Raw genomic sequence first — 25923 nt, forward strand, 5'->3', positions numbered from 1 at the left:
TGCTGTTGTTATAGTACTACACTGAATTTTGTATGTGTATGTGCATGTCTTTGCATGCAGAATGCTTTTATAATGTCAAATTCCTAAATACTTACTGGATGTATAATAAATGGGCTCTACACGCTGAACATTTTGATAGTGTGAATTTCTTCAGCTTCTCATCACTACTACTGCAGACCCTACTCCCACCTTCAATATTAGCCACATTTGGTTTGTAATACATTTCCAGATGGATTCAGCAACGTTTGATGTTTATTTAAAAATACTGAGTCTTCCTGTATATGTGCAGGCAAAACACTGCACATGATTTAATAAACAGAAATAAATCCTTAAAACTATATTTGTTTCCTCTTCTCCAACATATATTTGTTAGAGATGGCTTTTGGCTTTTCGTGTGGTTTGTAGTACTAATTTTCCCCAGACAGGGTTAAACCAGAGCAGCAGCTGTAGTTTCCTTGGCTGACTCTTGGCTTCAATAGAGAAGTCTCTAGACTTTTTAGTTTGAAAGATTCTCAGCCCTAGTCACCTGGTGTCTTAGGATTTCGTTGCTGTGAAGAGACATCATGACCATGGTAACTCTTATACTGGAAAGCATGTAATGGGGGCTGGCTTACAGTTTCAGAGGTTTAGCTCATTATCATTGTAGTGGGAAGCATGGCAGCAGGCAGGCAGGCAGGCAGGCATGGTGCTGGAGAGATGCCTGAGAGTTCTACATCTGGATTTGCAGGCAGTAAGGATTTCTTTTCACAAGTTGGAATCTTAGCTGGGTGGGCTCTTTCCCTGAGGTCACTGAACCCTTTATTTTATTTAACATCAGGTTATCTCCTTGAACACAGGACTCAGCTCTGTTCTACTTCCTGGTGCCCCCTTTCTCCTTGAGCTGTGCACTTTACATTTGTTCTTGTTTAGTTTGCTCCTTTTTATTATTTATCTTTGTTAGAGTCAAAGCTAATAACTACATGACAGAGTCAATACTACGCTGTTTTGAAATTTGCTCTGCCAGCACAGTGAATCCACAACCCTTACAGTTGTGGTAGAGCTGACCCTGGGGAGTGGGGCATAAAAAGGTGGCCTGAGGGTGTGAGCAAGGGAGGGCTGGCCCAGCCACTTGTCTGCTTTGCAGTGCTGTTAGCAAGGTAGAGATGTTCTCCCTTTTTTGCCCTTGTTACTACAGTGGGCAGGAGAGCTGACCCTGATGGGGTCATAAGAGCTAGCTGGAGAGCTGGTCTGCCCCTCACCTGCTACAGCACTTGGGAGAGTAGGTTCCGCACCTCAGCTGGGCAGCAGGGTGGAGCTGGCCCTGTTTGTGTCACTGGGCAGCCCCACGGGTGTGAGATCTGGAGAGCAGGTGGACTGAGCAGCTCAGATACCCCTCAGGCCCAGATCCAGAGCTTTGAATTGGCCCCTGTATCTACCCCACCAATGGACTGCTGGAGTTTGTCAAGGGGCTGGACAAACAGATTTAAAGCTGCAGGATCTCCATGACACAGGGCAACAGTAGGCTATCTGAGAGGACTCCCAGTGAGGGTCCAGTGTTGATAGAGTAGCAGAGGCCTTGCAGCAGACCAGTGACTCATTGCAGTGAACACTTGCAAGCAAAGAAGCATGGACAAGAGGGTATGCTGTATGACACACTGTGACAGACTACAGCTTCCACAATGAGATTTTTTTTCCTTTGTTGTGGGTGAGGTTACAAGGGTGGAGGTCGGTTATGAGGGGAAGGGGAGAGAAGTGAGATTGCAGTGCATGATATGAAATGCACAAAGAACCAATAAAAAGTTAAAAAAAAACATTATTTTTTTTCTGAAGGGTCTCATGTCCTAGGCTCGCCTCAAACTTGCTTGCTGTACAACTGAAACTGAGATGGCCTTGCACTCTCAGTCTTTTCTTACCTCCCAAGTGCCAGGATTATAAGTGTGTGCATCGTTCTACCTGGCTACTTTTCAAAATTCTAATTTCCTATATATTTCGAACATCTAAAAATGATAGTAAAATAGTAAATGAAATGTAGAAGCACAACATTATATCATTTTTACGTATATCATCTCCATTGTATCATTGCCTTAACTGTGCTGAGGGGAGTGGGGAAATCTGATATAGAGAGTTAAAGTACTTTCCTTGGATTTGGTGAGTCATGGGTAGGATTTGAATTCAGGCCACCTGGTGGCAAATGACATGGTCTCTTTTGTTTGTTTGCTTGTTTTTGAGATGGGTCTCTCATTATGTAGTCCTGACTGTCCTAGAATGCACTATGTAAACCAGGCTGGCCTCTGCCTACTAAGTGCTGGGATTAAAGGCACCCACCACTACAAAAGAGCATAGTCTTAAATAACAATAAAAAAAATACTTGATTAAAAATATAGCAAACATGAATGGTACTTAGTACCTACTGTTAATAAGTGCCTACACATTACCATATTTTGAATCCGTTACACGTAGTGAGTAGATCTTTCCCTGTCTGAACAGCAGATCATAAGAGTACGACCCTCCCTGATTTAATCACTTTTCCTTTTTGTGACCTTCAGCACCCCCTGTTAAGCTTCAGTCTAGCTCACAGTAGCTCAGCATCTGGCAAGAATGCTATAAACAGGTACTTAGGAAATTCTGCTCTGTAGCCAGGTAGTACCCCAGGGAGCTGAGATAGAGCCATAAATGCCAGACACTCATGGAAGAATGGGTTTTTTAAAGTGGCTTAAGTACAAGGGCATAGTTTTTTGGAGTAGGTGGTGAGTAAGTTGGCTTGTTAAAAATATATATATAATTAGAGTTGATGATTTACTGATACCTGGCTTACTTCCTGGTTCACTAAGCTTTTTAGCCTTGGGCCAGTAACTCAGTTCATCAGAGCATGCCTCCAGAAGAGATCGAATAATGTTGGGGATGAGTTGACTGTCACTGGGACATTGATTTGCTGTTTTCCTGCCTCAGTTTCCCTGCTGTAGGACTGTAGCCTGAGCCACCATACAGTGCTGGTCTTGGACTTTCAAGTTCAGTCTGTTGTCTTCATTCTCCAAAGTCTCCAGGCTCTGAGTGGTCTAGAAACTTATTCTCCTATGGGTCTGTGATCCCTGACATGGGAGACTATGGATCCACTTGGTTATAAATGCCTGTGCCCAGAGCTGAAGTATGTAGACTTGTAGGGGCTTCAGATGGGCCGTGGCCTAAGCACCTTGGTGTCTGGCCTTTCCCTCTCCTGTGGTCTGAAGAACTCACACTCCATGGAGGATAGACAATAGGTATGGTACAAGGGCAGCCAGCTTGTGTGTATTACTTGATATGTTTTTGAAAATACCAAAGCCAGCATATGGTAAAGTATGTTTTTAAAAAAAAATCATAAAATTAAGAAGATTTAGAAATATCAAGTGGAAGCATTTAATATCAAACATCTTGAAATAATCTGTAAATGAGAACAAATTCATTGTTTCTTTGTAGTCCCAGGGAGGGTTTTGTCCACTCTAAGCAAAGGTTGTCTGCAATGAGAGCTGGGATCAGCTGGGATCAGCTGAGTTGGGGCCCTCAGACTCCTCAAGCTCCTGAGACTGCTTTTCTGTGTAACCTTCCAGCAGTTGGTCCCAGTGATGTTTTACCCTCCTCCCCTTTATAGTTAGGAGATTATCGAATGCTTTTGAAACAGAAAGTAGTATTTTGGCAGTTGTTTTCGTACAGGCTTTTGGAATCTATCAGAGTATCTTGACAGAAAGTGGGCTTCTTTCTCCTGAATGGAGATGGGAAAGAGATGCTCCTGTCGCATCCTCAGGAGATGGCAGGGGCTGTGTCTACACATATGCCATGGCAGTTTAAGAAGATTCCGTAGTCAGTCCAAAAGTTTAGGGAGTGAGGAAGTAAGGCCTTGGCACAGAGCCCGTGCTGAGGTAGCTGCAGCTCAGGCATAGGTTCTTTTCTGCATTTCACCAGCTCTTTAGTTTGGGTAGCTTAGCTTTTCAGTGCCCCAGTTCTTCGGTCTGCAAAACTGGGACAACTGTATCTTCTTTGTGTTCTTGTGAAGGTCAGAAAAATATGACAGCTCGCTGAGAGTCAGGGGTCGGAGGTATAGACAGGAATATTATTTACGCTTCTATTCTGGACCAACAAGCTAATACTGTAAACTTTGCAACTACTTTCAAATGATTCTCAGGCAGCACAGTCTCTCTCTCTCTCTCTCTCTCTCTCTCTCTCTCTCTCTCTCTTCCTCTCCCTCTCCCTCCCCCCTCTCTTTCTCTCTTTCTGTTTTTAACTTCAAGGGAATATTCTAGACTTGGTGAGCTTATAATGACAGCATGAGTGGGGTGTGGTCTGGAGCATTGCCGTCTAAACCTGTGTTGATGACTTTGTGCTTTTAGGTACACCAAGCTTGGCTACGCAGGCAACACTGAACCACAGTTCATTATCCCGTCATGTAAGTAAAGCTCTCCCTTGGGTTCTCAAGGCTTGTGTTCCTCAGCTTTGAAAGCAGCCCAGTTCTGTGTATGAGGTGTCATAATGGTTTTAGTGTCATCTTGTAGACCATCACCCACTTCCTGGGAAGGGCTGCTTACTCTGAGCATTGCTATGGGAGGTGTTGTCACCTGGACTTCATTAGCAGCATGCTTGTTCTTGATCCCTTCAAACTCCTTTCTTTGTCATTGGCTTTCTAGTTTCACCTCTGGAGGCTACCAGGGGGCCTTTCATTGTTTTCTAAGTGTTCTAACTGCCTGGATCTGTCTCTCTAGTTTCTTAAGGCTGATCTGTAATCTTAAGGAAACACAGTTTCATGGCCTGGCTGAGTGTCAATCCCATGGCACCAGTCACTGTTGAAACACTTTTTGTTTGTTTGTTTGTGGCAATGAGAGAGGCCTATGATTACCCTTTCCATACCATTTAGAAGAGTTCTGTTTCTTTAACTATTCATCAGCCTAAGGTGGTGTACTTAGGTGTCATGCCTTGGGCAAGAGCTCACCCTACCTGTTCTTTATTGCCCCTGGGCATCTCTCTGGAGGGCTAGTTGGGCTTTAGAGGTAGACTTCTCTGGTTTGAATCCCAGAGACAGTTTGCCCAAGGGAAAAGGGAGCAGACCCCTGTTTTGCTGCTGAGGTCCTAGGACCCAGCTCAGAAGGAGAGCTTTGTTACAATGTATTCAGGTCAAGGTCAGGATCACTAGAAAGTGCACTCCAGATTCCTAGAGGAGATCTGTGCCAAGAGCTCCAGTTCCGTGCCTGCAGGAGAATGGCAGCTCTGGCTTTCTTGGGGTGTGCAGGTGCCACATGTGGGGTATGCCTGGCGATGGGTGTTATTGGTCTTCTGTGTCCTCATTTTAAATTCATAAAGTGGAATGTTGTCTGATAAGGATGCCTAACAAATAACAGACAAGGGGACTTAGTCAATAGAACCGTAACATGGTTCTAGAAGTCCAGAGTCCAAATTTAAGGTGGTGTCTGGTGAAACATCTTTTTCTAGACTTACGGTGGGGCTGTCTTCTTTACCATTGTGTCTTCATGTCACCTTTGCTCTATGTGAGCCTGTGTGAGTATGAGAGAATTGGTGTCCCTTCCTATCAGGCTGCCACTCTAATTGCATTAGAACCCTGTCCTTGCAACCTTTGAAAATTCACTATGTTCATAAAAGTCCTGCCTCCAAATCCAGTGAAAATGGAAGCTGGGCCCCATTCTGTGGGGGCTTAGTTAGGCCCCTGACCTCTGACATCTGTACAGTGATCAGCCACTGAACTTCATTAGGGGGAGTGGTCGTTTCATGCTGAGTTGACAAATTGGGCTTTCTCATTTTTTTCAAAGCAGAGATTAGGTTTTTAACCTTGTTAAGTCCCTCATCTAGGAAGAACTGACAGTGTTCCCTTTGCTTTGCTGCCATCTGAAACTCAGCAGCGCCTGGTGGGCTGCACCACTTAACCTAACCTCATTCATGGAGGGAATTGAAGCCCCTTATTAACAGGAGTCAAAAGGCAGGCGAGCGCTCAGATGGGGGCAGTGAGAACCTCGGCAGTGGCGACAGCTAGAAGAGAATAAAGATGTCAGAGAATGGGGAGTCAAGGGCTGGGAATGTTAAAAACATATTTTATTTGTTTAAAATTTTACTTACTTATTTTTATGTGTATGGGTGTTTTGGAAAATATTAAATAGGAACAGCAAGGTCCCGAGTTATAAACTCAGCTACTCTCTGCCTGAGGTCTCCCCGCCTCTAGGCTAGCCTCTGTGTGGTGGTCTTCCTAGCTCCAGTTCTCCCACCTCAGAGCCACTCGTACCTTCTCAGCCATCCACTCCTTGTGGTTGGTGGTCCCAAATTCCAGTAAATCAAATCTCTAGAAGCTTGTAATTAAATAGTCAGATTTATATATCAATAAATTCCCACTTCACAGGATGCCCGCACAATAATTTCAGAGCCATTGATGATACAAGCTGCCCCCTAGATAAGACAAGTTACCCCAATTATTCTATCCCTATATGATATTATAGCTACCTGTGGCTATTTAAAGCCACATGGAATCTGAATTGTCCCGTTCATCCTCCATCTTTCCCCTTCTCCTGTGTCACTCCCTGTCTTTGCAACTCTTAGCTCTGCCTCCCCTTTCCCTGTTCAACCACAGGCTTCTTGTTGTATTAATATTTAAATTAATTGGACAGGGAAAATTCTGCTACATAGGGGTGTTTGGCCTGCATGTACATCTATCCATCATGTGTGTGCAGTGCCTGCAGAGTTCAGAAGAGGGCATTGGAGTCTCTGGGACTGGAGTTACAGATGGTTTTGAGCCAAAGTGTGGGTCTGGGACTTGAACCCAGGTTCTCTGGAAGAGGAGACAAGCTCTCAACTACTGAGCCATCGTTTCATCCTCATCTTTTTATTTTGTAATTTATGTGTGTTATGTTCATATTCATGTAAGTTTGTGCACTTGTGAGTGCAGAGCCCTGCACAGTCCAGAAGAGGATATCAAGTCCCTTGGAACTGGATTTATAGGCAGTTCTGAGCCAACTGAGATGGATGCTGAGAGACAAATTCAAATCCTCTGCAAGAGTGGTATGTGCTCTGAACCACTGGGCATCTCTCCAGTGCCAAACGACGGTACTGTTGGCTGCGATTCTTATGGGAGAGCCTTGCCAGAAACACAGTTGAAGATGTTAGGGCAGATGTGTGGGTGTCGAGGTAGGTGCAGGCCTTAGTCACCCTGGACCACTCACTCACCCACTGCTTGCTTTTGTGCTGAGAGGTTTCTGTTTGCAGAGGTCTCATTTACAAGACTGGTTTGAGGATGTGTGTGCTGAAGTGGCTTCAGGAGGGATGGATCTCGATCTGGCCTGGCTTGCACCAGACTCATGTCCCATAGTGCAGGAGAGAGAGAGAAAGAGGAAGAAGGGAGGAAGATATGAAGAGGAGTGGAGGGAGGGAAGGAGGGAAAGAGGGAGGGAGGGAGGGTGGGCATCAGGGCTGAAGCAAGCCTGTGATCCAAGGGTCTGCAGGCTGGCTGTGGACTTGGAGAGGTGAAAGCTGAGCCCATGCAGCCTGGCAGGAGATGGGATTGAGGTCTGGGTAATAGTCATGTGATAGACTGCATTGTCTTCCTAGGGATCCTCAATTTGCACAACAGGAATGCTTACAGGGTCCTGAGGGCTTCCATTGGGGCCTGGCTACTGGAACTATACTGTCAGTAGATCTGTCCAGGCCTCACTTGTGTCTGTCTGTTGAAGATTTTGTGTAGTCTTGGCCTCATTGTTTGAAGTTTATTATTTTTTTTCCTATTTTTGCTTTGAGGTTGTTGTGCAAGGCTTAGGCTGAGGAGAGTGGCGTGAGCACCACAGTAAAGAGAGAGGGCAGTGAACAGAGAGTGTGAACTGCACAGTGACTAGGGCGGGGTTGAGGGGGCGAGTTCCCTGTGCTCACTGCATCCTGGGGAGTTGCCAACAGCTCAGACTAGGTGCATTCTGGGATGAGGGCTTCCCAGCAGAGGGGCCTGAGGTAGCATCTGCTGCTGTTCTTTCTTTAACTGGATCTTACTGTGTAGCCCTGGCTGGCCTGGACCTCTCCATGCCTCTAACTCACATAGCTTTACCTGCCTCTGCTCTCCTGATGCTGAGATTAAAGATGTGTACTCTTACTCCTGGCCTGTTATTTTTAATGCAATGAAATTAAATATAGCCTTAATATTTTGGCTTGTTTAATTAAATGCAAGAGAAAATACAGGAAAGCTCCTGGATCCCACCCACAAAAGCACACTAACATTTCCTCTTCCTGTTAAGTAAACACATACAGTCAGGTGCTCCATAAGGAAGTGCTGGCCAGCGCTGGCCTGAACTGGACACAGGCTTTGGAATGTTTTAGTTGGTGTAAGTGAACTTGCTTGCTATGCTGTCACCTGAAGAGAGGTTCACAGATGACAGCTGTCTGTGATGACACCTTTCGGGCTCAGTCTCAGCCCCTCCTTCCTGTTCCTTCCTCTGGTGTATATTTTCTGCCTAGATTCTAGTGTTATGTTTCAGCGTTATGTCCTATGTATAAAGGTCCACTGTGCTGTGAATTTTTAAAGCAATTTCGTACAACATTTCAGCATTATCTTAAGAAAACCTCTTCAGTGCTGGCTTAGTTTCTATAACTGCTAATGTATGCAGTTCTGAAGCCAAGTCTAGTGAGACTATAAAACTTAGTCTCCTTTTGTAGGCTCCTCTTGCTTCAGCTTCCCCATGCTGGAATTACAGACATAGGTCATTAGGTCCAGCTAACATTTTAGCAACACAAATATTTTCCAGTTTTTCTATTATACAGAACGGGTGGCCTTGCCCACCTGCCCGAGCAGGGATCCGAGCTGCTCTGGTTGTGTGGCTGCTCTGCAGCTGGCTTCTCAGGAATCCAGTATTGGTCTCTGCCCACTGGCAACTCCAGCGAATGTAAAGTTACTTGACTTTTAGAATTTGATTTCTATGCTTAGCGGTAAACCTGAGCATCATTCCTTAGCTGTTCATGCCTTTTTCCATTTTTTAAAATTGCATTTTTGGCAAGTTTTGTGTTGTGGGGACACTAGGCATCATGTACCGATTTGTTACAGCTATTATTCCTATTTTTGTGATTATTTGTTTATTTTTGTGGTGTTTGTACTAACCACTGAGCTTCCTAGTGCACTGTGACATTCTTAAAGTGTGAAAATTTAAATTTGATAGAGTCAAACATTTCAATATTTTTCAGCTCATCATGTTGCTATTTTTAAAAGTGTACTCCAATTCCAAAGGAATTGTGTATTTTCTGAATTAAGTTTTGAATTTGTGTGAAAGATAGCTAGCTGATTTTATTTCTAAGTCTAGGCCAGTTCCCCCCTGTTCCGCACAAGTGATCAACAAGTGCACTCCCATTTGACACTCCTTTTCTGTCACACCGTGGTCACATTTATGCTTGGCAATATTGTTCTGGATACAGGATTTTACCAAATAGCTCAGAACTGTTAATCTTCTGCCTCAGGCTCCAGAGTGCTGGGCTTACAGATGTGAGGCACCATGCCTGCCCATGCTTAGGAACATTTGGTCTTTATTTTCTTCATTGATGTGTTTACCTGTCTCTGCTCCAGGAATGCAGTTTGAACCCCATTTTGTGTTATACAGTTTTCTCTAGTGGGTTTGATGTTTTCCCTCCCTCCCTCCCTCCCTCCCTTCCTTCCTTCCTTCCTTCCTTCCTTCTTTCCTTCCTTCCTTCCTTCCTCCCTCCCTCCCTCCCTCCCTTCATCCCTCCCTCCCTCTCTCCCTCCCTCCCTCCCTCCCTCCCTCCCTTCCTTCCTTCCTTCCTTCCTTCCTTCCTTCCTTCCTTCCTTCCTTCCTCCCTCCCTCCCTCCCTCCTTCCTTCCTTCCTCCCTCCCTCCCTCCCTCCCTTCCTCCTTCCTTTCTTCCTTCTTTCCTCCCTCCCTCCTTCTCTCCCTCCCTCCCTACTTCCTTCCTTCCTCTCTCCTTCCTTCCTTCCTTCCTTCCTTTCTTCCTCTCTCCTTCCTTCCTCTCTCCTTCCTTCTTCCCTCCCTCCCTCCCTTCCTTCCTTCCTTCCTTCCTTCCTTCCTTCCTTCCTTCCTTCCTTCCTCCCTTCTTTCCTCCCTCCTTCCCTCCCTCCCTCCTTCCCTCCCTCCCTCCTTCCCTCCCTCCCTACTTCCTTCCTCTCTCCTTCCTTCCTCTCTCTTCTCCTTCCTTCCTTCCTTCCTTCCTTCCTTCCTTCCTTCCTTCCTTCCTTCCCTCCTTCCTTCCTTCTTTCCTTCCTTCCTTTCTTCCTCTCTCCTTCCTTCTTCCTTCCTTCCTTCCTTCCTTCCTTCCTTCCTTCCTTCCTTCCTTTTTTTGGAATGATTTGGCTTTTCCTTTAGATTGTAAATTTTAGAATCAGTTAGATAATTATAAAAACTTATAGGAGGTCTTGATTTGAGATACTCTTTTTATAGGGTAATTTAAGATTTTTACATTTAATTTGATATTCATGAATAAGAATTGAGTCTTCATTTCCTGCTCATGAAGGCAGAGTAGGTGTTGCCATTGTTCATTCATGTCTTGTGAGTTTTTCAGAAAAGTTTTATCTTCTTTATATTCTTCCACATGCTTTTTTGGTTAGATTTATCTATAGCAGTTATTATGTTTTATTGTGTGTAAATTTATTTTTATAATTAAACTTTCTGACTAGTTCTTGCTAGCCACATGAGCACACTCTTGGGACTGCAGCAGCTGAGAGCGCATACTGCTCTTTGCAAGGAACTGAGTTCAGATCCCAGTACTCATGTTGCGCAGTTTACTGTAGCTGCCTGTAAGCCCAGCTCCAGGGAATCCTATGCCCTCTTCTGGACTCTGTGAGCATCTGCAGACACACATGCACATTCCTACATACAAATGCAGATACACATGCATAACTTGAAATCAAATAAATCATAACAGTTTTAGATTTGTAAGTTATTTTTGTATGCAGCAACATTTGTTTGATAGTCTACAGTTAAGCCCTCCCTCCCTCCCTCTCTCCCTCCCTTCCTTCCTCTCTCTCCCCTGACTGTTTTTGCGGTATATGTGCTGTGTGGACGTGAGCATCTGTGAATGCCTGTGGACAGAGGCGAGAGGTTGATGTCTTTGTTCATTGCTCTGCATCTTAATTTTTGAGACAGTATCATTCTCTTACCTTGGAGCTTATCAACTCTGCTAGGCCGCCCTGCCAGCCAGTGAACTCCTGTTTCTGCCTTCCCAGCACTGGGACTCTGCATACATAAGTCTCTGCTCGGCCTCTACATGGATGTTGGGGAGCTAAACTCTGTTCTGTTGCTTGCACAGCAAGCGCCTTACTGATTGGGCCATCACCCAGCCCCATCTGCAGGCAGGCCATTGCATTACTTGCAAATAATGGCTGTTTGGCTAAGTCTAATCTAATTCTAATTCTAATAATTCTAATTCTGATTCTGGTCTTCATTTTGCTTCCTTATCATGGCTGTTTGTAATATTTGCTCGTTCTTTTGGAACATTTCTTTCTTTATTGTATGTGGGGTGCACATGCCATACTATGCATATGGAGATAGAGGACAATGTCCAAGAGTCAGTTCTCTTCCTCTATCACGTGGGTCCCAGGGATTGAACTCAGGTCGTCAGGCTTGGTGGCAGGCACCTTTACCCACCGAGCCATCCTGCTGGTCGATGGGTGTGTGTGTGTGTGTGTGTGTGTGTGTGTATGTGTGTGTATGTGTGTGTGTGTTATGAGGGCTAGAACTTCTATTAAAACAGTAATTAGAACTTTGTCTTACTGACTTTGAAGAGAGCACAGTTTTAGTGTTTCATTAGTGGTTCTATATAGGTGTTTATGGCCGTGCTATTCCAGGTTTAAACAATGTTCCAAGATCTGTGTCCAGTGACACATGTCTGGAATGAGCCCTTGGGAGGCAGAGGCAGCAGGACCAGGACAGTTTGTCTTCTTCATCTTGATTATATACCTTTTTTTACTTTTTGAACAGAAAACTTAAGACAATGATTTAAAATAATAAGACATGATGTATTCTAGACACTTAATTGTTTTTCTAAAGGCAGTTGTTTAATTTGATTCCTACAGTTCTGCTGTGATGGTTTGACATTCTTAGTATTTCTAACTATTTTATCTTAACTCCAAATGTGCTAAACAAACAGTCACTCTCTGTGTACTTGAAGTCTTACTTTAAGGAAACACTCCAAGACTACATAAAACACACATACAGAACACGTTTTTAATATTTGCAGAACACAGTATTTGCAGAACACAAGAAGTCTGTTCAGACACTTGGATTTTGTTTCTTTGCTCATACTGAGATCCACAAAAAAGCTAGTTAGCAAGATCTCATTCACTTCAGCAGTGCCAAGGATGGCCCCACCAAAGTCCACTAAACAAATACAGACATGCTCAGCAAAACTTAATGCCTGGAAGCATGATTGAAAAATATATGGTGCACACCTTTAATCCCAGCACTCGGGAGGCAGAGGCAGGCAGATTTCTGAGTTCAAGGCCAGCCTGGTCTACAAAGTGAGTTCCAGGACAGCCAGGGCTATACACAGATACCCTGTCTCGAAAAACAAAAACAACAAACAACAAAAACAAAAACAAAAAATAAATAAACATGAAGAGGTCATAAAGAGTCTGGTTTTTACTGAGCAGCTTTCCTCAGATGAAACAAAACCCAAAAGAGAAGTAACAACAAACTAGTTACAAAGAAACAGTCTGGGAGCTGGGCAGGATAACCCAGCACTATAATCCAATCAGGAGGCTGAGGCAGAAGGATGGAGAGCTTGTGCCAGCCTGGATCACACAGAAAGAAGATCTGTCTCAAAAACCAAAGTGAGGCTACTAAACAGAAAAATCCTATTCTGCTCCAGGGAACTGACTTTGATACAATGGGGGTGCGCAGTTCTTGATTTGAAACTTCTGAAGAGTGTTATGGACTTGTTCTAGGGCCCCCTGTTTCCTAATGTAAGATCTGTGCCATCTCCATCCAATCTGATTTAAATTGATGTTTCAAGTTCTTGCTATATGGTTTAATATGCTATGAGATTCTTTATTTTGTTTAAAGGGAGAAATGTCTCTTTGTTTCTAGCAATTTGGGGTCAAAGGGCAAGGTTTCCTCTTGGCCTTTTTGGACACTTAGTTGGAAAGGGTCTGTGTTAGGGCTGGGTGGAGAGGAGGGCAGGGCTCTGTAGCTTGCAGTGGGTGCTAGGGTTGCTGGGCAACCTAGGTTAGACAAGCGCTCTGCCACTGAGCCTCATCTCCAGCTCAAGCTTGTGTGTCTTTATTGCTTTGCTTGGATTTTATTGCTTGCCATACAATTATGAAAATAAGTACCATCTCCCTCCCCCACTTCCTCTCTCCCACCTCTCTAGTCCCCTCTCCTCTCCTCCCTGCCACCAAAACTTAGCTCTCTTAGGGCCTGGGCTCAGAACAGGGAGGGATAAGATTTACTTTACTGTCATTTAAATTCCTGTTTGTGCTCCTTTATTTCCTGTCAAGTCTTAGGCTTTTGGTGGGGTGGGGTTGGGCTATGGCTTTCTTTCCCTTTGGGTTCATGTTTTGCCCCCAGATTCTTGGCAGACTTGAGCTATGAATTGTGGGATCTTTTCCCTCACCCCCCTCCATTCTGTACTACTAACTTGACAGTTTAATTGGAAATTTATACATAATTAATTAAGCTTGTTCTTGCCAGACAGTAGAATAACTCTATCTTTTCCCTTTTTCTTAGAAATATATTTTCTGTGTGAGGGTATCTTGCTGTACATATGTCTATGCACCACATTCCTTTCTTGCCCACAAGGTCAGAAGAGGGTGCCAGATTCCCCAGGGACTCTAGTTACAGGTGATTGTGAGCCAACTGGTCCTGGGAATAGAACCCAGGTCGTCTGTGAGAGCAGGCACCCTTGACCACTGAGCCATCTCTCAGGCCCTTCTTGTATCCTTCTCTTCACTGTTACTTCATGATGCTCTTCTCAGGAAAAAAAGACTTCCCATTCACTCTTAAATGCTGCTTTAATTCTGTCTCTGTAATCATTTGAGGGTGTTAGAAAACTCTCTTTTTTTGTACTTTCAGAAATAAGTTATGTGTATACTTATTTGTTTTGGAATAATGTTTTACATTTACTTATTACTATTATATTATTATTATTATTATTATTATTGGTGTGTGTGTGTGTACTTGTGGCACAGTGTGTACAGAGGTCAGAGGACAAGCTGCTAGTATCAGTTTTCTCCTTCTACCAGTTGGTCATGGAGTTGAACTCATGTCATGAGGTTTGGTCGCAAGTGCCTTTACCCACGACCCATCATGCCAAACCTGGAATAGTTTTTAAGATGAATTTTCCACAAAGTGCATCTTACAATTCCAGATAGGCGAGTAGTTGGATTTGTTAAACTTTCCACCGTGGAAGTAGTGGGCTGTGCTGCAGCATAGGCTGATAAGGCTGACACAAAGTTACAGATTCACTTAATTCAGTTGTGCAGTGAGCTTGTAGATGACAACTTTGTGTAGCAATGCTAAAAGCTGGACACAACCTGCTAGGGTATAAACATTTGATTTTTGTTCTGTTATCTTCCCTTCCAGCCCCATAACTGAAAAGCAGATATGCTGCCCAGGGTTAGCTATGCCTGGCTTTGATTGACAGTCTCAGGCCCACACACCAGGTGGTCTGTAAGTTACTGAAATGGAGCCTGTGGTTCTGAAAGGCCACTTGGTGGCTCTGTGTGAGTCTTTGACACAGTTTCACCAACTCTCACTTCAGGTGAGTTAGGACCGCTGAGTGGGTGTGCCTTGTCCCCACTGTAATTTGTTCTAAGGAACACTTTGTATCCTTATTCACTCGGACACTCCTTTAGAGTGACTTTTAGAAGGTGACTTACTGGATGAATCCATTGTTACAGTGTTTCCCTATTTCTCCCCTCAGTGGTTCCATCTTGCTGCCCCGTAAGTGTTGAGGCACATTTTCAGTGTGGTGTTCAGTGTGGTGCTCTGTGTTCCTGTTGAGTGTCTGTATGTATTGTGTGCAGCCCTGCATAGCGGGTGGTGGGATGCATCCCTCTCGTTCATGCTGAGTGCATTTACTGTAGAGCAGCTAGCCTGGGAGTCTTGAGCTCTGTGTGCAAGGGGCTTTCAGAAAGATCATGTACACTCCCTTTTGAGGCACACACAGGATTCTCATGATGGAACTCTGAGGACCTCCTGTTTATTTGCAGTGGTGACTGTGGCTTTACTAGATATACACTAAACCCCTTAGGATGTTCTGTTGGCATAATTACAGAATTAGGCTTATGTTAGAATGATTTGACATAGTTTGACCATTTTCCAAATTCACAATCAGTATTTCAGAAGAGTAGAATATTAACACGACACCCATGTCTCTGGTGCTCACTGGTGTCAGCTGCTCAGATGCAAAGCCTGGCTCTGTTTCTTGGAAGCAGCATGACATTGTCCCTACCTGATAGGCTCCCCTGATGACTCGGTGACAGTGCACAAAGAGGAGCAGCAGAGTTCTCCCTAACTCTCTGTGCCTCTTACTTTAGTGATTTGCAAGTGCCCACCCCTGGAGATGTAGTAGAAGATGCACTTGGAGGGTCTCCAGTCTCAGGGGTGGATTGGTTGGTACTCTTTATGAAGGATGAATTGATGGGAGGAGGAAGGGCCAGTGGACACTGAGAACATGGCCTCACTGCTTGGTAGTCAGGGAATGTTTCCAGCAGGGGATGGCTTTCCCCAGAGACCCGAGGAGGAGGAGGAATTGAAGGGAGCTCCGACTGTGACCAGGGCTTAGGAGTGTTTCCCAGTTTATTGGATATTAAATTCTGGAGTAAAGTTTATATGATTATTTATTACTAAGTGTAGTTGCAAAAATGTACTGTTAAGATCTTCTGCGGTATTTTTCTTTGAATAATTGTATCTGTCATTTTGCAATAGATTTGGGTCTTTAACCTGATAGCTTCATTTTAGTTGGAAGGCACAGTTCCTCCCCCTCTATAAATAGACTCTATATCTAAGAACTATTTGATGTCATTTTATTAAAATGACTTAAGAATATATACACATTCAGTTTCCCTTAATCTTCTATGTTGTATAGAATTTTGCCCCCGCACTGTATTTTATAATCAACCTGTAGTGGGTGTATAGTCTATAACATCCCCTGATTTCTTAAGGGGCTCCTCCAGATGAGGTCGATGAATAACATTGCTTCGGTGCCAACATTAAAAGCAGTTCCTTTGCATCACACTGAAATGATACTGGAAAAGAGTTGTTTGTTTCTCTCTTACTTCACGTGCTCACCACATCCCCGGGAGCATCCCAACACCGATACAACCTTAGCCATCACCATTCACTCATATGGACATATAGATTATGTTAACTGTTCCTGATAATTCAGGCAACTCGTGGAGATTGAAAGAAAAACATCTGTTTCCCCTCAGGTATCGCCATCCGAGAATCCGCAAAGGTAGTTGATCAAGCCCAAAGGCGGGTGTTGAGAGGAGTCGATGACCTTGATTTCTTCATAGGGGATGAAGCCATTGATAAACCTACCTACGCTACCAAGGTAAAGTTGTGCAAGCAGTGTGATTGTGTAAGAGCAGAGCCAAATGGAGCAGAGCATGGCTGTGTCTGGAGGCTGTACCTGTGAGTTGTGGAACGCTCTTGTTTCTTATGCTCAGGTGGAGGTGGTTAGTTGAACCGAGGGTGTTGTTTTTGAACAGTTGGATTTCAGAGTGGAGTACCAAGTGAGCTAGCACAGTCCTGAGTCACACAGTTGTCATCAGGGTGAGCAAAACCTGCCCTTCTGCGAAGGTGCATGTTGACTGACATACGTGTCAGATGTGGAGACTGAAGACTGAGTGACTAAGAAGAAGTGCTGATATTAAATGCATGGGGTTTGCTTTTGTGTGTGTGTGGAGTGGGGAGGGTTGGTTTTTCCAAACAGGGTTTCTCTGTGTAGCCCTGGCTGTCCTGGAACTCACTCTGTGGACTGGGCTGGCGTTGAACTCAGAAATCCACCTGCCTCTGCCTCCTAAGTGCTAAGATTATAGGTGTGTGCCACCATGCCCGGCTATGCATGTGTTTTTTTAAGAAATAATTTAAATTACTTTTTAAATTTAGCATACCAAGCGATGGATTGCATCCTGACATTTGTCATTGTACTTTGTTCTTCTTCTCCCACTTCCTCTGATGACCTCATGACCTCTCTGGTCCACCCTCCCATTCTTGCCAGTTCCCTCCTCTCCTCCAAATACTCCTCCTTTCTGCCCTTATGATACATGAACTCCATCCTTCTTTTCTCCCTCCTCCCGTAAGATCACTTCCTTTCCTCCCATGGTACCCTCTTTGCTTTCACTCATCACACACACACACACACACACACACAGAGAGACACTCACACACACACACAGAGACACTCACACACAGGTACACACAGAGACTCATTCACACACACACATACATACACAGACTCATTCACACACACTCACACACACATACACATGCACAGACACTCACAGACACACACACACTCATACACAGACACACACAGAGACTCATTGACACACATTCACACACACAGACACACTCACACACACATATACACACACAGACACACTCACTCATACAGACATGCACACAGACTCATTCACACACACATACACAGACACATACACACATATATTCATGTACACTGACACACACTCACATACACATACACAAAGAGAGAGAGAGAGAGACAGACAGACAGACAGAGAGAGGGAGAAAGATTGATTTAAATCAAGGTCCCATATATAAAAGAAAACATGAAATCTTTGTTTTTTTGGGTATGGCCTATTTTATTTACCTTAATAATATCCCTTTGCATTTGTTTTTCCCCCAATCATGATTTCATTTTTTAAAAAGATTTATTTATTTTTATTTATATAAGTACACTGTAGCTATCTTCAGACACACACCAGAAGAGTTCATTGGACTGCATTACAGATGTTTGTGAGCCACCATGTGGTTGCTGGGATTTGAACTCAGGACCTCTGGAATAGCAGTCAGTGCTCTTAACTGCTGAGCCATCTCTCCAACCCCATGATTTCATTTTTTAATGGCTAAATAAGATCCCATTGTGTATCAATATTACATTGAGAAGGAATCCATCCACTTTTGACAGACATCTAGCTGGGTCCCTTTCCTTGGCTCCTGTGAATACACAGTGGTCACCATTGCCATGCATCTGTCTCCAAGGTTTATTGACTTGGAGTCCTTCAGTTATATCCCTGGTCTATACCGCAGTTCTGTGTTTAGTTCTTATTAGGAATCTTCACACTGACTTCTGTAATAGTTCTGCCACTTTACAGTCCACCAGCAGTGCACGAAGTGTCCTTTTCTCCACCTTGTCACCAGCAAAGCCACTTTGTCTTCAGTAAACACAGAAGGACCAGAGGGAGTTGCATGGTTGATGGGTCTGCCATGGCCATCAGGTAGTTCCATGTACTGAGAGGCACTGCTGTAAATACATGTATGTTGCTTATGTTTTCGTCACTGGGAGCTGCCCCCCAGGAGGCCTTCATTCTGTGGGAGCACACAGCCTCCTCTGCGTTCCTTTGGTGACTCTGCTGCTTTGGCCCTTTTTGCTCCAGTGGCCTATACGACATGGCATCGTTGAAGACTGGGATCTTATGGAAAGGTTCATGGAACAAGTGGTCTTTAAGTATCTTCGTGCTGAGCCTGAGGACCATTACTTTTTAATGGTGAGTAGTTGGAACCAAGAGAAATACACTCCTGTGAGTTCCAAAGTACTTAGATTTCCTTTTTTAAATGCAGAGTCCTCCTAAAGACTTTGCATGAATCAGGCTGCTTTTAGGGGCAAATACCAGAAAGTGCAAGAAGAATATCAAGATCCTACAAGGCTTAGCATCTTGCAGACCAGGAAGGGCAAAGTCCGGCTGCCTGGGGCTCCTCGGACCATCAGCTTCAGGATGAACCGGGCTTTTAGTGTGGCTCTCTGGTGCCTCAGGACAGCTATCCAACGTCCTGTGCCGCTACTTCAGAGTCTTTCCGTATTTCTGCTCAGTGGTAGAAGGGAGACCTTTTCCCTGCAGCTTTCCTAAGCCTAGGAACCTTCCCGGTGGTTTTGTCCTGTGTGCCTGAGCTGTCTGTGGGTCTCTTAGACTGGGAGGAGGGATGAGTACTGTAACCTCAAGCATAAGGTCCAGAGAGGGAGGCTTGGGAGGAAAGCTCTTATGTCCTGCAGTGTCCTCAGGAGTGGACGCTGTGACTATTATTCTGTTATCACAGAGGAACCCTAGCCATGAGATCACTTTCCAGTGTTTAGATCCTATTGTAGGAGGGAACTGATCTGAGTTATGGGCTCTGATGATGGTATGTAAGTGTCCTGTTAAACAACAACTGCATAGAGAAATGAGAAGAAATCCCTCCTGGGATCTCTGAGATCTCATTGTTCTATTTAACATAATGTTTCCTTCCATGGAGCAGTCCTTTTACATTAAAAGTAGGCTAAGGTAAAATATGCTTACTTAGTGAACAGAAACTCTGTACAACAGAAGCTGCATATTAAAACTCACATGAATTAGCTTTGGATTTTTCTGTGCAAGTATATTGTTAAATGGTTCCAAATTCAGTTATAATGATTTTCAGTGTTTTCCCATACACCCTCTTTAGAGTTGTCTGGCTTAGAAGGTGGTAACTACAAGGTTAATAGTTAAGGAGTCTACAGAGTTAATGTCTGTCAAGGCAGTCTTTGAGGGTGCTCTGAGCTGCCCCTTAGGTGGGATTGTCAGGCATGGCTTCTGTGTCTTACAGGCCTCTGTATTTCCTCCCTGGAGTGGTTATAGTGACTAAAGGAGGCCAGGGGACTGACAGCATGAGTTCCTTTGTCTCAGACTCTGCATGCTGGGCTTGGCGCTTTCCCTGCTCCTGCTTATCACTGACTACCTGTTGGACAGGATTTTAGGGCCTGGTACCACTCCAGCTGCTGCCTTCTGCCTGCTTCAGCTTACTGTGCCAGGGCTCTTCTCTGCCTCTGCGTAAAGGGGATCTGACCTAAGGCTTGTGGAGTGAGTGCAGTGCATGTCACAGGACACTTTTCCTAGAAAGAGAGAGAGAGAGAGAGAGAGAGAGAGAGAGAGAGAGAGAGAGAGAGAGAGAGAGAGAGAGACAGACAGGCAGACAGACAGACAGACAGAAAGATTTTGTTCTCTCCTGTCTCTGCCTCTAATTTCCTCCTGGTCCTCCTCTTGGTCCTCTTCCTCCCCTCCCCCCATCTCTTTCACACATGCACACCCTTCCCTGATTTAGCATATATATAAATGGGAAAAACAATCAGTTTCTAGGAAGAAACGGAGGTGGAGTTTCATGTGAACCTAGAAAAGTCCATTTGCCAAAAATAGGTACCCATGGTGAATTTTAAAAATATTCAAATCCATTTCAACAAATACAAAGTAGATCATACTGCACACACTGCACTATGAATCTGCAAGTGTTGAACGTGACTTTGGGAATTTCCTGTTTCTTCCAAGTATATGTGTGTGTATGCGTGTTTTCCACATATGTGCAGGTGCCCACAGAGCCCAGAAGGGGGCTTTGGGTCCCCTGGAGTTAGGGTTACAAACATTGTAAGCTGTCAGACAAGTGTGCTGGGATCAAACTTAGGTCCTCTCTAATGTCTTAACCATTAAGATAACTTTGTAGCCCTTCTACTTCATTTTTATAGTAAAAAAATGACACTTACAGATTTTGTGTGGTGGTGGTAGGGTATGTGTGTGCTGTGGTATGCAGGTGTGCAGCAGAGCACAGCTTACCGGGTCGGGTCTCTCTTTTACTGTGTAGATCCTAAAAACTCAGGGTTTGGTCTTTGAGGAGAGTGCAGAGCCATCGTGCTGACTCTGCTTTACTTTTTGAGGCAGAGCTTTCCTCTCTGGCTATACTGTCTGTCCAGCAAGCCACGTGGGTCCTTCTGCCTTGCCTCTCACAGGTGTGTTTGCTAATATTCCTGACCTTTTATGTGAGTGCTGTGGGTGTGAACTCAGGACAAAGGTAGCAGGCACTTCACCAACAGAGCTATCTCCCAGCCTTGTGTTCTTCCCCATCAGTGGGTGGGGTTGGGAGGAGGGAAGTGGATGCAGGAGGGAGGAGAGACATCTAACTGCTTTTTAGGTGAGGACTTGGGGTTTAGTGTGTATAAGCCCTAAGTGACTCATATCACCAGCCTGTTAGGAGCCCACAGGACTGTCCTTTGTGTTGTATCTAGTCATTGGAGGGTTCAGAGCAAGAACGAGCTGGTAATAGCATGTTTTCTTTTTCTTTTTTTTTTTTAATATTTTTTATTACATCTTTTCCTCAATTACATTTCCAATGCTATCCCAAAAGTCCCCCATACCCTCCCCCCCCCACTTCACTACCCACCCATTCCCATTTTTTTGGCCCTGGCATTCCCCTGTACTGGGGCATATAAAGTTTGCATGTCCAATGGGCCTCTCTTTCCAGTGATGGCCGACTAGGCCATCTTTTGATACATATGCAGCTAGAGTCAAGAGCTCCGGGGTACTGGTTAGTTCATAATGTTGTTCCACCCATAGGGTTGCGGATCCCTTCAGCTCCTTCGGTACTTTCTCCAGCTCCTCCATTGGGGGCCCTGTGATCCATCCACTAGCTGACTGTGAGCATCCACTTCTGTGTTTGCCAGGCCCCGGTAAAGTCTCACAAGAGACAGCTATATCTGGGTCCTTTCAGCAAAATCTTGCTAGTGTATGCAATGGTGTCAGCGTTTGGAAGCTGATTATGGGGTGGATCTCTGGATATGGCAGTCTCTAGATGGTCTGTCCTTTCGTCACAGCTCCAAACTTTGTCTCTGTAACTCCTTCCATGGGTGTTCTGTTCCCAATTCTAAGGAGGGGCATAGTGTCCACACTTCAGTCTTCATTCTTCTTGAGTTTCATGTGTTTAGCAAACTGTATCTTATATCTTGGGTATCCTAAGTTTTGGGCTAATATCCACTTATCAGTGAGTACATATTGTGTGAGTTCCTTTGTGATTGTGTTACCTCACTCAGGATGATGCCCTCCAGGTCCATCCATTTGGCTAGGAATTTCATAAATTCATTCTTTTTAATAGCTGAGTAGTACTCCATTGTGTAAATGTACCACATTTTCTGTATCCTTTCCTCTGTTGAGGGGCATCTGGGTTCTTTCCAGCTTCTGGCTATTATAAATAGGGCTGCTATGAACATAGTGGAGCATGTGTCCTTCTTACCGGTTGGGACATCTCCTGGATATATGCCCAGGAGAGGTATTGCTGGATCCTCCGGTAGTACTATGTCCAATTTTCTAAGGAACCACCAGACTGATTTCCAGAGTGGTTGTGCAAGCTTGCAATCCCACCAACAATGGAAGAGTGTTCCTCTTTCTCCACATCCTCGCCAGCATCTGCTGTCACCTGAATTTTTGATCTTAGCCATTCTGACTGGTGTGAGGTGGAATCTCAGGGTTGTTTTGATTTGCATTTCCCTGATGATTAAGGATGTTGAACATTTTTTCAGGGACAGCATGTTTTCTGACGATTTAGACGCACACTGGCCTGTGAACTGAGCTGGTGGCAGATAGGGGTCCTGTGCTTGTCCCTAACACTGAACTGACCAGACCTTAACATAAAACTGGGTGTTTTGAGGCATTCTGTAGCCTAGACTGGCCCGGGACTCACTATGTAGCACAGGCTGCCTTTAATTCATGGCAGTCCTGCTGCCTCAGTCTCCAGGTGTTGAGATTAGGAGTGTGAGCCACTAGCCACCACATTTGCCAGAATCCTGCTTTAAAGAGGTTTGCTGTTTTTTCTTTTCTTTCTTTGTTCTAGGAATTGATCCTTAGGCTTTGAGGTTTGCATGGCAAGCTCTCCACCACCTGGGTATACCCCTAGTGCCCACTGTGTCTCTCCTTAGTGTCCACCACGCCCCTACTGCCCACTGTGTCTCTCCTTAGTGCCCACCGTGCCCCTGGTGCCCACTGACTCTCCTTAGTGACCACTGCGCACCTGGTGCCCACTGTGTCTCTCCTTAGTACCCACCCAGCCCGTGGTGCCCACTGTGTCTCTCCTTAGTGCCCACCGCTTCCCTGGTGCCCACTGTGTCTTTCCTTAGTGCCCACCCTGCCCCTGGTGCCCACTGTGTCTCTCCTTAGTGCCCACCACACCCCTGGTACCCACTGTATCTCTCCTTAATGCCCACCATGCCCCTGGTGCCCACTGTGTCTCTCCTTAGTGCTCACCCTGCCCCTGGTGCTCACTGTGTCTCTCCTTAGTGCCAAATGCGCCCATGGTGCCCACTGTATCTCTCCTTAGTGCCCATCGTGCCCCTGGTGCCCACTGTGTCTCTCCTTAGTGCCCACCGCACCCCTGGTGCCCACTGTATCTCTCCTTAGTGCCCACCTTGCCCCTGGTGCCCACTGTGTCTCTCCTTTGTGCCCACCGCACCCCTGGTGCCCACTGTATCTCTCCTTAATGCCCACCGTGCCCCTGGTGCACACTGTGTCTCTCCTTAGTGCCCACCCTGCCCCTGGTGCCCACTGACTCTCCTTAGTGCCCACTGCGCACCTGGTGCCCCTGTGTCTCTCCTTAGTGTCTCTCTTAGTGTCCACCACGCCCCTACTGCCCACTGTGTCTCTCCTTAGTGCCCACCGTGCCCCTGGTGCCCACTGACTCTCCTTAGTGCCCACTGCGCACCTGGTGCCCCTGTGTCTCTCCTTAGTGCCCACCGCTTCCCACTGTGTCTCTCCTTAGTGCCCACTATGCCACTGGTGCCCACTGTGTCTCTCTGTAGTGCCCACTGCGCCCCTGGTGCCCACTGTGTCTCTCCTTAGTGCCCACCATTCTCCTGGTGCCCACTGTGTCTCTCCTTAGTGCCCACTGTGCTCCTGGTACCCACCGTGTCTCTCCTTGGTGCCCACAACACCCCTGGTGCCCACTGTGTCTATCCTTAGTGCCCACCGTACTCCTGGTGCCCACTGTGTCTCTCCTTAGTGCCCACCGTGCCCCTGGTGCCCACCGAGTCTCTCCTTAGTGCCCACCGCACCCCTGGTGCTCACTGTGTCTCTCTTTAGTGCTCACCCTGCCCCTGGTGCCCACCGTGTCTCTCCTTAGTGCCCACCACACCCCTGGTGCTCACTGTGTCTCTCCTTAGTGCCCACCGCGCACCTGGTGCCCACTGTATCTCTTCTTAGTGCCAAACATGCCCTGGTGCCCACTGTGTCTCTCCTTAGTGCCCACCACTTCCCTGGTGCCCACTGTGTCTCTCCTTAGTGGCCACCCTGCCCCTGGTGCCCACTGTGTCTCTCCTTAGTGCCCAACGCGCTCCTGGTGCCCACTGTGTCTCTCCTTAGTGCCCACCATAATCCTGGTGCCCACTGTGTCTCTCCTTAGTGGCCACCATGCTCCTGGTGCCCACTGTGTCTCTCCTTAGTGCCCACCGTGCCCCTGGTGCCCACTGTGTTTCTCCTTAGTGCCCACCGTGCCACTGGTGCCCACCGTGTCTCTCCTTAGTGCCCACTGCGCCCTTGGTGCCCACCGTGTCTCTCCTTAGTGCCCACCGCACCCCTGGTGCCAACTATGTCTCTCCTTAGTGCCCACCATACTCCTGGTGCCCACTGTCTCTCTCCTTAGTGCCCACTGTGCCCCTGGTGCCCACTGTGTCTCTCCTTAGTACCCACAGCACCCCTGGTGCTCACTGTCTCTCTACTTAGTGGCCACCGTGCCCCAGGTGCCCACTGTGTCTCTCCTTAATGCCCACCCTGCCCCTGGTGCCTATTGTGTCTCTCCTTAGTGCCCACCCTGCCCCTGGTGCCAACTGTGTCTCTCCTTAGTACCCACCATACTCCTGGTGCCCACCATGTCTCTCCTTAGTGCCCACCATGCTCCTGGTGCCCACTGTGTCTCTCCTTAGTGCCCACCGTGCCCCTGGTGCCCACTGTGTCTCTCCTTAGTGCCCACCATACTACTGGAGCCCACTGTGTCTCTCCTTAGTGTCCACCATGCTCCTGGTGCCCACTGTGACTCTCCTTAGTGCTCACTGTGCCCCTGGTGCCCACTGTGTCTCTCCTTAGTGCCCACCATACTCCTGGTGTCCACTGTGTCTCTCCTTAGTGCCCACCGTGCCCCTGGTGCCCACCGTGTCTCTCCTTAGTGCCACCGCACCCCTGGTGCTCACTGTGTTTCTCCTTAGTGCCCACCGCGCCCCTGGTGCCCACTGTGTCTCTTTTTAGTGCCCACCCTGCCCCTGGTGCCCACTGTGTCTCTCCTTAGTGCCCACCGCACACCTGGTGCCCACTGTGTATCTCCTTAGTGCCCACTCTGCCCCTGGTGCCAACTGTGTCTCTCCTTAGTGCCCACCATACTCCTGGTGCCTACTGTGTCTCTCCTTATTGCCCACCGTGCTCCTGGTGCCCACTGTGTCTCTCCTTAGTGCCCACCGTGCCCCTGGTGCCCACTGTGTCTCTCCTTAGTGCCCACCATACTACTGGAGCCCACTGTGTCTCTCCTTAGTGTCCACCATGACCCTGATGCCCATTGTGTCTCTCCTTAGTGCCCACCGTGCCCCTGGTGCCCACTGTGTCTCTCCTTAGTGCCCACCATACTCCTGGTGCCCACTGTGTCTCTCCTTAGTGCCCACCATGCTCCTGGTGCCCACTTTGTCTCTCCTTAGTGCCCACTACGTCCCTGGTGCCCACTGTGTCTCTCCTTAGTGCCCACCATGCCCCTGGTGCCCACTGTGTCTCTTCTTAGTGCCCCCCTGCCCCCGGTGCCCACTGTGTCTCTACTTAGTGCCCACCATACTCCTGGTGCCCACTGTGTCTCTCCTTAGTGCCCACTGTGCTCCTGGTACCCACTGTGTCTCTCCTTAGTGCCCACCATGCCCCTGGTGCCCACTGTGTCTCTCCTTAGTGCCCACCGTACTTCTGGTGCCCACCATGTCTCTCCTTAGTGCCCACTGT

At 46.4% G+C, this 25923-nt stretch overlaps 1 protein-coding gene across 1 annotated transcript in view; it reads left to right on the top strand.

Annotated features, from left to right (window-relative positions):
- Actr3b (actin related protein 3B) overlaps positions 1-25923 on the top strand; it is a 113300-nt gene that overhangs the window by 48544 nt on the left and 38833 nt on the right. The window contains exons 2-4 of the mRNA XM_085836531.1: positions 4341-4396; positions 16375-16499; positions 18568-18678. Of these exons, the coding sequence (XP_085692657.1) occupies positions 4341-4396; positions 16375-16499; positions 18568-18678 (292 nt within the window). The remainder of the gene's footprint in view (positions 1-4340; positions 4397-16374; positions 16500-18567; positions 18679-25923) is intronic.

Source organism: Mus caroli, unplaced genomic scaffold (genome assembly GCF_978045245.1).
Source record: "Mus caroli unplaced genomic scaffold, Mus_caroli_1 scaffold_4, whole genome shotgun sequence".
Taxonomy (NCBI): domain Eukaryota; kingdom Metazoa; phylum Chordata; class Mammalia; order Rodentia; family Muridae; genus Mus; species Mus caroli.